Here is a 13,309-nt window from a genome sequence, read left to right as displayed (position 1 = left end):
ACTTTGTAGCCCATTAAGTTAATTTAATGGCAAACTAGCACAGATATGTTTTTTTTTGTTTTTTTTTTAACCCTGGCTAGGCAAGGAGTTGCTTGATTTTGAACTGAATGATTCAGAAAAACAATGGTGTGCCAATTTGTTTTAAGTCAGACCTGATCAGTACCCAGATATAGCTGGGGAGCAAGACTGAAGTTTGGATACTTGTTTTCAAGACAGAATAATGAAAGTGTTATTATAAATGGTATTTAAAAAAAAGGGAAATTGAAGTTTTTTCTTGGTATATTAATATGCATATCAAAGTCAACAGAAGTTGGTTGAAAGATAAATTCACAGAAAAAATGTACCTATAAATACATAAACAAATAGAAGATGCCCTATCTTGAGGAGTAAAAGTCTGTAAGAGCAAAGAGTGGGCTGCCTAATGTGATAACTGAAGGGTGACTGGATCGTTATTAGCATCAGAAAGCATTTAATAAGGGTGACTTTGTTTATACTGGAATACATCTCTTGCCAGTTGTTTTCCAATTAAAATTATTTCTTGTCAGAATAGCTTTTACTACAAGTTCCTGCAAATTCATTTCTTTAAATTGTGCCACTATCTGACCGGGTTTCACAAATTTCCTGTTGTAGATATCCAGTTTACAACCACCCATGTATGCATTTTTCAGACCCTTGATGAACAAATTATTATAAAACAGCTATGAATGAATGAAACATCAACAAACAAATTACCAGAGGCTGCAAAAAGCAGGGGGAAAAACACACACAAAACATTATGATTAAGTACCACAGATTATTTCAAATTGCAAAGTCAATGATTTAGCACACTCCACTTTTCTTTATGGTTAAAGAATAGTCTATCAAATATAAATAAAACCCTAGGAATAATTCAATAGATTCTTATTAGTCTTGCATTCAATCTTCCATTTTATAGTGTCAACCCTAACTGAACTGCTGCGACAACTTCTCTAGTTATTATTTGTCAATTGTCAGTTTTTTTCGTACACTTCAATGCGGTTTGTGAAGTTATGGTTGAAATGTTTGTCATTGAATCGTATCTGGTTATTTTCATATTACTATAAGACCATTTAAAATACCACTCTTCTGGTGGATGGAATTTAATAGAATTTTGTCTTAAATCAGTATGCTAGACAGTGTACATTATTTCATATTATCCAATGCCAAAATAGTTAGAACATTTGCATCGCAAAACATTTGCATTTCATTTATACAAAGGATGCTTTGACATAAAAAATTGATTTGCAAAACACATCACATCAAAGGTTCACTTACATTATTTCACTTAAAAGTATACTTGTACAGCTCATCATATTATATATATATATATATATATATATATATATATATATATCCTGATTCATCTCTAACTACTGTAAAGTGTAACTGGTTTAACTTCTCTTTGACAACAAACGTAACTTTAAACATTGTGGAAGTGAAACTACTGCTATTGGTCATGATTTAGGACATTGTTTCAAAAAGACTCATCACCTTTTTAAACACAACCACATGATTTTTTTTTTATGTCCACAACATGTGTTTCCTCTTGAGGCAAATTATAAATTATGAATAGCATGTTTGTCCAATGCACTTCTAATTAACTATCACATGATTGAGCAGCACATTTCATTAAAATCTCTCTCAAGTACAGAACTCGTGGACAAGCAACAGTAAAAAAACATCAATTCTCATTTGCCTTGACACCTGTACATTGGGAGGTTGTATCTATCTTTCACAGGAGTCCAACTGTGGAGAATCCTTGAATTCCAAATGAAGTGCTCCCTATATTAGATTCCCCAAGGCAACAGAAACTCAACATGCTACACCACCAAAGTAGCTGCATTATAAACCATACACAATTTCCACTTCAAGCAGTAGTTCCTGTTTATATCATTCACCACCCCATCCCTCCCTGTCTAAAAGAATTAAGGCCTTATCTTTAAAATCAGGATGCCCATTTCCTTTAGGATAAAATGCTGTCTTTTTCAGGAAATTATTAAGCCTCCAAAATGTGTACTGTAAAGTCTAGAGGGTGAAACCAAGCAGGAAGTCTAGCAAGCTGTATAGTACAGTTAAAAAGAAGCGGTTATAAAGACTTTAAAAACAAAGTACCATACAGTGGGCCATTTTGCTCAGATATGTCATCTGAGTTTAATTTAGGAAATATATCATCTTAGAGGGTGATGCATTATGGGTACGTGTGACAGCTGTGGTCAATGTGCTCTTTATTCTTCATTTAACAAATTGTGTGGAAACTGCTTTATTGTATTTTTGCACATTCTTATTACATGCACAGAACCTAGGAAATCCTATAATCCGGGTATTTATACCAATATTCACAATGTAATAAACATATTGAAACCGTTTATACATTTCACTATGGGAGGTATTTCTTGTTTTGTTTCATATTGTTTTTTCTCTCGACCAGGAGCCTGCTGGGCTTAGCTGAGCCAAGTTAAAGCGAGATGTTTATTCAGAATTGATACTGTTCTTTTCATGGCAAGATCCAGTCAACACTCTCTGTTGTTCAGGGTCACTTGTTTTCAACTTAGCACTACCCTACTTTGCACAAAAAAAGTTCATAAAGGCATAGATCTAGCACACTACATAATAAAAATTTCCACCCAGCCAGATACATGTCAAATACTGAATCAACTGCTGTTTAAACATGAGGCCATGAAGAACCGATTTGACTGTAACCTAACTGGGGATACACAAAGCAATATTTTTTGTTGGGGATTTGGATCAAAAAATCATTTTCTTGGCAATTGTACCATTGTGTTTTATAAAGGACCATATATGGAAAATAAAATAGTGTAGATCTACTTGAACAGATTTGAGCTCTTCTTCTGCCTTAACAGCAGGTTTGTGTTTATGACAGTTTGCCTAGAGACATAGTCTAGCAATAAACCTTATATCATTGAAAGTCTTAGAAAATAAACAATTACACATTTTGGAAAACTGTTACCGTTCACGGAGGTAGGAGTGAATTCCAAAAACAGTGGGCAAGTATGGGTTTTTTCTGTATCTGGTGTCAAACTCAATCTGAGAGCATAAAAAAGCACTCAATTATTCAGTTTAGCAACTACATCCCAACTGAAATTCCTCAATACCTTTTCAAAACCAAGGCCTGCTGTCTGTTAAATTAAATACTAATGGTAAATACCTCCTTTCAATGAGTTTGCAATGAATTATCTACAATGAATTCACTATTCAACTAGTTTCCTCGCAAACTCAGTCTAGGGCTAAAATATGCAATCAAAAATTGTTAGAAACATATTTATTGGACCAATTTAAAATGCACCAAAGAAAGGCTGCAGGTAGTGAATTCTGTAAAAATAATTAGTGAATAACACGACAAAGCACTAAATTGTATTTGCTAAGAAGCACTATAGTAATTAAATAATAATAATAATAATAATAATAATAATAATAATAATAATAATAATAATAATAATAATAATAATAATAATATATCCTTAAAAGCTGAAGATACATCTGACAATGAATTAGGAACAGACCTTATAAAGTAAAGTATATTCGGTATGTACCTTCAACTTGGCCACAGTCAAAACACTGAGTTTGTGAATTACTGTTTCGTAACAATGAGGCAGCTATATGTATCAAAAGGAGCCTCTTGAGTAGGGCTTTGAGGTTAGAAACACAGGCACATTCTGAAGAGGTAAGAACAGCCCTGGTCTGGGTCGATGCACTCTACGCTAGAAAGAGAACTCAAAAACACTTGTGCTGTGGAGTTTAAAGGTTGGTTCAGGATGTCAGTTTCCCTAACACTAAGAATGGAATGCGGTCAAGGTTAGTGGAAAACAATACATGTAGGAGGATGCGGCTCTCCCCCAGTCGATACACAGAACCCCCGTCGTTCCTTTCTCACTCTCTCTTGTTTTGTCCTCTCCGAGATGAGACAGCACAATTAGGTGCCAGTCAGTATATGCTCCAGCAGGTCTTGTGTTGTGGATGCTTGGACCAGGGCTGAGGACACCAGAACTTACCGTAATGTACACATGGCCTAAACCCAGGTCAGCTACCAGAGAGGGGTTGACTTTCTGCACTACGACCTTGGCAGGATTTAAACCTCAGTGTTATGGGTGAAAGGCAAAGATCAGGAGACTGTGCTTTATTTTCCAGTTTCTTCTCATAGTTTTCTGTTGTAACAAAGATAAGCCATGGTTCAATACAGCCGGCATGACATAAACTATGGGACCTAGTAGAAAACTGGACTCTGAAGCAACTTATTATTACCAAATACTCTCAAGACGCACAGACTCACTCTAGAGTATTACATTTTACACATAGGTTTGGTTAATCCGTATTATTGCTCCCAAACCAAAGTATACCACACTAATCACTGCTTTGTTTGCCTGCTAAAGCCTTGGGTCCTGCTTTAAATTGTTTTTATGTGTATGTCTTGCGTTTGTCTTTTGAAGAACTACACTGGGATTACATTTTAATTATGGCACCACTGTTTATTTAGCGGCTTGCTTTCTTCTTCTTTTTTTTAAACTGTTGTGGTTTCTTTCCCAGAAACCACAACATACAATGCAATACTATATTTGGAAAGTTAAAATACAAAACTAGAGAGTTTCCTCCAGATTACTGAAACCACTGAAGCATATTTATTTTCTTTTTGGTCATACATTTCCTGCAATTCTCGGTCAATTCACTTAGCAAACATATAAAACCTGTTATTTATTGAAATTGATGCTGAAGTAGACAGGAAATGGAAGCAAACTTCAACATATTAGAAAGCTGTTGATGTGAAAGTTACTGTATCTAAACATTTGATTTCACTTTAATCATGTTAACTAGATCAACACTAAAGTATAGTTCAGTATACCAAGACCGGAACCAGAGGACTTATCTGACTTAAATACAACTATTCAGTGTCGTACTCCAGAATTGTTTAACACCAACAGATCTCCAGAGATCTGGTTATCTAATCTCTATCTCACATGTTCAGCATATTCAATGTATCTTACAGTCAGGATAACTATGCTTACATACACACTTTTTAGTCTAAACTAAAAACAGTATGCAATAACCAGATGAGACCATATTTTAACCTAACAGTTGACACAGCACTTGCATGTGAAGCCAAGGGCACTCGTTTAAATCCTGCCTATAACTTAATTTAAACATATGCTGTCATCTTAATGAAACTGAACAGAAACATAAGTTACTGTTCATTTGCATTTACACATGGAATAACACAATTTGCAACTAGGTAGCTAAAAAGAAAAAAAAAATCCAAACCAATACTGTGTACAGCTATGGCCAAAAAGTTTGCATCACCCGAAGGAACTAATTTTGCTTCAGAAAGTTGAATTAAACCTGCTGAATAATGTGACATTAACATACTGAAATACATGAACATATCTTTGTAGTTTTCCATATACTTAACGAAAAAAACGACAAATTGAAAAATGTTGAAACATTTCGAAATCTAACATGAAATATTGGCTTCCAGTAGACTTTCGCATATAATTTTATAGTTTATTTGATTACGTGATGTTAAATAAAAAAAAAATATGTTCATGTAGTTTTTTTTTTTTTTTAAATTTTTTTATGCTGTCTCAATCCTAAAATTCAAGGTGATGCAAATCTTTTGGCCATAGCTGTATATTCCCAAGGGATGTCCACTGAAGTATGAGCAGCTCAGCTCTTACAGCACTTGCAAAGAAAAAAAAGCTTTCTTTGAATTCTGCCTTTCCAATATCACCTACATTGTAATACCTAAATACTACTGTGGCTGCTTCCGGTGCTCAGGCATAATAATTACAAGTCCTTGATGCATTGTATACTTTACAGTACATATAAATCAATACAACTATGTCAATGTTTTTTTTAACTAATAAGATAGCAGGCCGTTTTCATACGTAATGCTGCAGGTCCATAGTCTACGCTACTGTGAATTGGGTGCGGCTTTGTGGGAACACAATAAAAAAATAAAAAAATTCCCCATGTTGGGTAGACAATTTTAGACCCAGAATTCCTCAGAACGCTGGTTGTAATGTGCAGCTATTGAACGCTAATAAAGGTAAAGTGTCTACAGAGTCTTATTCAGTGAATATCTGTGCACTGGACTTTATTAGAAAACACAACATGGAACTGGTAGGGACGGATTCTTTCTCCCAACTTAAACCTACTTTCTATTGCATTACTTTGAGCCAAAGTCATCATCTTGCAACTACCTGCGGCAATACGAGCTATAAAACGACATTGTCAAGTTCAACAAAGTCCATTTTACCAGGAACCTGACATTCATAACCTTCTACAGTGGAATGTGGAACTGTAGCCCAATAAAGAAAGGTGGTAACTATGAAAACATGTTCTAAACAGACACCAATAAATTATATTTGAGTGTTGATTAAGACATTATTGTGGGAATGAGTTCTATGTTGATATATTAATACAGGGTGAAATGATATGTTATCAAGACCACAAAAACCCTTTTCCATGAGTAAAGTCAACAGTTTGAAGGTTGAATCGTAGTATTAAAGGAAATGTTTAATACAACATTAAACAGATTGCAAGAGTGTTTTATCAAAGCATTCTTCCAGACATGACAAATGCTGTTGTCCAGTTAGATCTTACACTTAATGTTTCTTGTTTTTAAAAGATCCACGAATAAACAGGGAAATATATTTGTCTTCTAATCAAAATTCTTAAAATGTGAAATCTACAGTTGAGCAAACATTTTTATACAGTGTATTGTGGGCGGTGTGTGTGGTGTATGAAACAACACAAAGAGACACTGCAGCTCCATCTTATTCAGAAATTCCCAAAAGGGGAAGGGATTATTAAGGACAGGTTCAATATGGAATTGTTGAGTAATACATGCGAGTGGGATGTCCAATACCTCATCCACATACACTACTCAGCCCAGGTTGAAAACCCTGCTGAAACCTGATACTGTGTTTCCATGTTAATTTGGCCAAACCACATTGGCTGCCAATCCAAGCTGCCCCAGATCTTGGTTTGCTTGGTAAGAACAGCTAATATCCATTGAAAACTCGCAGAGACTATCAACGCGGGTACAGGTGGAATGCGGGAGAACCCGGATCAGCTCGGATTGGCGGTCAATCTGTGGTCATGGAAACCAGGTATTAGTGGAGGCTGTGTGGTCCAGTGGTTAAAGAAAAGGGCTTGTAACCAGGAGGTCCCCAGTTCAAATCCCACCTCAGCCACTGACTCATTGTGTGACCCTGAGCAAGTAACTTAACCTCCTTGTGCTTTGTCATTCACATGATGATGATAAACAAAAGTAGAACTAAAAAAAAAAAAAAAAAAGGTATTGAAGTCAGCAAGCAGAACTGAAAATTCTTTTAAAACTTGCTAAATATCACAAATCTCAAAAACACACCATGGTTTTTCATCTGATTTCCACAGACATTATGTGGGCCTAGAAAAATATGTGTTAGACTTCTTAAAATGACACTGTTGAAAATGTTAAGGAATTATTTATCTCTAACTGTATGATTGCCTGACCTCAACCCCAATATAGCCCTAACCACTCCCAAAAGTACATGAGGCCAGTTTACTATACGACACAAAAAAATTAAGCTTACCAAATACAGTATGCAAGAGACTTTTTGTCATCTTTATTTCCTCATATTTTAAGGTGTTGCCATGTCTTTAAAAACATGCTTAGCCTGCCTATTCTTCAATATTAAACTGAAATTGAATTTCTAATAGTTAAAATGTTACTAAGTTATGAGTATTTGTGTGTAGAGTTTTTTTTCAAAAGGGTCTTATCAAAAGGTGTTTTTCCCCTCTAGTTAAAACAAAAATGCTTACAAAGAACTGAGAACTGTTATGCCCCTTTCCTGACTAAAATGTAAACTTAATACTGAGATATATTGTCGATTGTCAGTGTTTTACATCACCCCTCAAGATTTAACTTCAAAGATGTTATCTGTTTAATATACAGCAGATGAAAGAGAATCTAAATCTAATTTGTTTTTCAAAGGCTAGATGGAGTACTGCAATGCAACATCTTGCCTTATCAAAATTCTACCAGGAAATTCAGTTAGTAAAACATAGTGTATCAGTTCTCTTAGGTGATACAATGCACCATTCTGTTGCCAGTAAAACAGACCCTGTTTCTGTTTTCAACACACATCGTCTTGTTTTGAAAATTAAAAGAAAAAACTTCCTCTTTCTTACCAATGTAAATATTAAAAAGCCTTTATGAAGTGCAATAAAGTTTTTTTTTTTTTCATTAGATATTACATTTAGAATGCCCACCTCACCACATACACATGTAATTAAGGAGGCTGTGTGGTCCAGTGGTTAAAGAAAAGGACTTGTAAACAGGAGGTCCCCGGTTCAAATCCCACCTCAGCCACTGACTCATTGTGTGACCCTAAGCAAGTCACTTAAACTCCTTGTGCTCCATCTTTCAGGTGAGATGTAGTTGTAAGTGACTCTGCAGCTGATGCATAGTTCACACACCCTAGTCTCTGTAAGTTGCCTTGGATAAAAGAGTCTGCTAAATAAACAAATAATAATAAATTAAAGTTCCGTGAACGATCCACCAGGGTGGAAATTAGTGGGGATAACTGATTCGATTTTTCAGGGCATTAAGTTATGTGGAGGGTTTTTATTTTTGTTGTTTTTTATTTTTTGTTTTTAAGTTGTGGGACAATTTACACGTAGCCTGCACGATAATGTAATCCTACTCCGTTTTAGCAGTGTACATACTAAGGGGCTTTAGGAAAATGTCCTGTGAACCAACAATGCCAGCCTGGCCTCACATTGCAAGGTAAGGCAGACTCTAATAATTCCCATTGAAAACCCCATTTGTAGCCACAGAGCAATCCTTGCAATGTGGGGGACATTAGAATTCTCAGAATTTACTGCAGCTGCAAAACAAAGAACCCTTTACATAGAAACTCACAGTGAATGAAGGCATTTTAATGCAAATACAGTACAGTGCTTCAATATCCTGATCAATGTAGTCTGACCTGACCAGTATCTGAATTTATAAAAACATAATTGGACAGCTTTTTTGTCAACCTAAAAGTTAAAAGTAGACATGATTTTAAAAATAAATTAAAAACCTGACATATGACAATATAATGTCTTTCATGAAACACTTTGATAGACATTTTAGTAGTAGCAATAGTATCTGAACAATCATTTCATAAATTCAATTGCTTTAAGAAAGTAGACACTGTTAAGATATTATCATCATCTTATTGGTAAACTGGATTATTATTTTTTCTAATTTACTGAAGGTGGAAGTAAATGTGTTTGTAATTGTAGTCTTGTCTAAATCACATTTAAACCGAATACTAGTTCTGAGTGATGGAAAGTTTACCTCTAAAGAAGATAGCAACACATTTTATTGCAACAAAATTAGCTTTAACACACAACATATGAATGTATTTTTTACTTGGATGTTTTTTCACACCTATGTTATGTTATCTTTTCATTCACATACAAGGAAGTCTCACATACAAGGAAAATCACAGCAAGGATATACACTTCCACCCGTTTCAATATGATTAAAGCTCTATCTACTGACCTGTAACTTTAACACAGCAACAGCAGTATGTTGACAAAATCCGACCAAAACAGGACTGGGAGGACCAGCACCTCCCGCTTTTCATTCTGCCCTGGTGCTACTCATGGCAGGGTGAAACCAACAGGGACAAAATAACGATCCACAATAACACGCAACTGCTCCAAGTCTCCCTAGTTTACTATGTGATTGTGTCACCTTTTAGTTAAGGGTGGATCTGCAGGGAACAGGAGGTGTGGCTTATTCACAGCTGCTACAGTACGTTTCTATCAGAATCATGTTACATGTCCTTTAAACAAAGACACAACTGAGACGGAACAAGATATTCCACATTTCAGTTCTAACAAGTGAAAGGAATTCATAAAAATAATTTCCATTACAGCATACATGGCTTGGTTTCTTTGTCTCCTGTGGCTGCTAGTGTTACCACCAACTAGACAGACAGCCAGTTACACCTATTATTATTATTATTAGTAGTAGTAGTAGTAGTCGTAGTAGTAGCTTTTAGCTATCAATCAAAGCTCATTGTAATAATATTTCCTAATAAAAGCATGCAATTTAGTATTTTCACAATGAGATGCTTTTTAAAAAATATATCTGGCGTTAAATAAAAGCACATTCACACTTCCATTTCTTTAATTATGTGACCAGTGTTTAGTTCACGGACTAATGTCACTCTGATCAGAGATCTTTTAAAGTCAAGCCTGCTATTTTTCTTCCTTGCCTACAGAGTAATTGTCCTGAAAAGCCCCATCTTTACATACTGTTACCGAGAGCACGGTTCACTCCCACATAATACTGTAAATGTTTTTTTACTATACAAACAAAGCCTCAACTATATTTCTATGTCATTGACAGCGGAGTATGCAAAATGTGCACAAATATAATGTTTTGTGGTTCTTAGACTACCAGGCAAAACTCTGAAAAAGTGAATCATATAACAAGTTTATTTGCACATAATTTCATAACTAGTGCATATTTGTCAAGTAAGTTTGCACTCTAAAATTAAAAGTGAAATGTACCATTAGTGTGGCAAAAGTCCAGACAAAATGTAATTGTGATTTACAACTGCAAGATTAGTCCTTTGCACACAGACATAAAACCACTAGTCAGACAGCAATACCAAGACCATCTTCACCTAGAATTGAGAAGTAACATATAAACATTCATCACTACACTTGTAGACCCACATATCAACAAGAAATAGCTGTGGATTCTGCAATAACATGCTTTATCCTAACACTGATTACAGCCTTTTGCAGAGCATCAGCAAGAAAGAAAAAAACTGTGAACCAAATAGGAAGATAACTATCAAATAGCATTGAAGGAGATTGAGCAACTTGGGACACTCTGGCCCTTTCAGTCCTGGCTGAATTGCTGAATTAAACAAAATTAACCTCCATCCAAGGTCCTCATGATGCACTTGATGACATCCGATACAATAAGATACATAAAAAACACATATAACAAAATGTGTTGCTAAATTTAGAAAGTGTGCAGTATGTTGCATAGGATAACATCCATACACAAGGTGTATTGTAATTTTGACAATTCCATAATTTCCCAAAAAATATGTGATGTATTATTTTGTAAATTAGACTAGTGGGTTGAGGACTACAAGTACAAGCAAATTGTAACCCCCCCCCCCAGTTAGCAAATGACTTCTCTGTGTGGATAGTAATGTCTAGATGTTTGTCATCCTTGCTATATCTGTATTATTGTATGACTGTCAAGGAATATTACCAGACACAAATGTGAAAAAAGGGTGGATTTTGTATTTCCTGTTTTACAGGAGCAGTGATTGGTTTGGAGTTTTAATGAAACGTTACCGGGCTTAAGGTTTTATTTGTGTTTCCATGACAGCAGTCATCTTGAAACACCCTTGAATTCTAGTCCATGGCAAGGTTGTTAATTGGCTCTGGGTTACCACATGTCATCTATTCCTGCAGACAGATTGCAGAGCAGGCGTGATATGAGGAAAGTGGAGCAAAACATATCTCCAAGTCCCTTTACTGCAGGTGTCCCAATTTCCTTTCCAGAAAAACAAGATTCCTCTACTCATCTTAGTCATTACTGACTTACAGTAGAAAGAATGTGTTTATATACCTTTTATATCCAATATGTGTTATCACAGTCTCCTTTGATTGCTTTATTGCCACTGCTGTTTTTGCTGAAGCTCAATTTTCATACTGTAAACAGCAAACTATGTAAATATCAGCTAACCATAGCAATATGTACAGCTAAGACAATCTGCTCCTCAGTTCTGATGCACTTTTACTCGTAAGCCTAGATGCAGTATAGGAGGCTGCGTGGTCCGGTGGTTAAAGAAAAGGGCTTATAACCAGGAGGTCCCTGGTTAAAATCTCGGCTTACTCACTGTGTGACCTTGAGCAAGTCATTTAACCTCCTTGTGCTCCGTATTTCGGGTGAGACATTGTTGTAAGTGACTCTGCAGCTGATGCATAGTTCACACACCCTAGTTTCTGTAAGTCGCCTTGGATAAAGGCATCTGCTAAATAAACGAATAATAATAATAATAATAATAATATAGCTATATCTTTTTTCTGATGATTTTTTATGACCTATAATCAGGCAAGGAACAGGCAAATGAGCTTATGTACAAACCTAAAAGGGAAAAGAGGGGAAGCAGAAGAGTTCCTGTACAGTGCTTTTGAAATTTACATTCACATACCTGAGACAACTCAACAGCCTGTTTAAAGCACAACACAGTTTGTCACTAGATACATACTGTACATAGGCTTTAGTGTCTTATAGTAGCCAACAATAATTTTTGAGAAAGATTTTCTGTGCTTTCATAACCTAGCCTTCTGCTGCAGTAGGAAAGTAGGGCATATAACACTAGAATGCTTTTTCTTCCAGTAAGGTTCAATGACAACAACTTCAATTCACCCACTCTGGGACTAAGACATTCAACCTACTTAAATATGCGAGGTGCAGAAGAGGAAAACAGATACAACATATTTACTTTCTACAAGTGCGTGGATCCTAATAGCAACCACACCCACTGAAATCGAAAGTGAAGCATTTTCAACCTTCAACTTGAATGGAATTTCACCATCATATTGGAGTTATACATGGAGAATTGTGACACTCTGGTACCTTGAATTCTGTTTAAACATCCCACTGACCTGTATAATACACAGAAAGGTCTCTCAACAGTAACTGTCTCTTCATAAAACAAATGACCTGCCTCGTCTATTTTAGAAAGATGACTATCAAAAAGTGGAAGCAGGAAGATAGTCAGGCTAGAGAAGCAACAAATGAAGATATTGGCCAGCACTACATTGAACACGTTAGGGTTCTCCAACGCCTGACTACTGTGCAGTACTTTGCTACGCGACTGAAATTAGAGCTTTAAAAAATAAACACATTGTGACTTTTTAGGTTGGCTTAAATCTCATCAGCAAATAAGGTTGATACATGTCGGATCTTTTCATTAATCTTGTTGTTTTTGCCTAATACAGTTGCACAACAAAGTCTGGAATTTTGCAGTTATCATGAATCTGTTCAAAATGCTCATGCTGAGAAGTAACAAAGTTCACTTAAATAAAAAGTATATATTTTCAAGTATGATAAATAGACTACATATTAAAAAATGTGTACTTTATCATTATCATCAGCATCATTCACTTGTCACTACGATATCTACGACAATTCTATTAATAGTGCTTTATCTGTGGGAGAATCCTATTTTATCCAATGTAGGGGACACGATTATGCAAAGGT

The 13,309-nt window shown here is 35.5% G+C and overlaps 1 protein-coding gene across 7 annotated transcripts in view; it reads right to left on the bottom strand.

Moving 5' to 3' along the window:
- Positions 1–13,309, bottom strand: part of LOC117426643 (kalirin-like) — a 168,510-nt gene that overhangs the window by 31,903 nt on the left and 123,298 nt on the right. Inside the window, exon 1 of one of the 7 annotated variants that reach the window (XM_034044460.3) lies at positions 9,566–9,750. The exons of the other annotated variants lie outside the window; for them this stretch is intronic. Coding sequence (XP_033900351.3) covers positions 9,566–9,650 — 85 coding nt within the window. The 5' untranslated portion in view covers positions 9,651–9,750. Of the gene's footprint in view, positions 1–9,565; positions 9,751–13,309 lie in introns of those variants that run through there. 7 annotated transcript variants of the gene reach the window in all.

Source organism: Acipenser ruthenus, chromosome 11 (assembly GCF_902713425.1).
Source record: "Acipenser ruthenus chromosome 11, fAciRut3.2 maternal haplotype, whole genome shotgun sequence".
Lineage (NCBI taxonomy): Eukaryota > Metazoa > Chordata > Actinopteri > Acipenseriformes > Acipenseridae > Acipenser > Acipenser ruthenus.
This window is presented reverse-complemented; position numbering and strand designations above follow the sequence as displayed.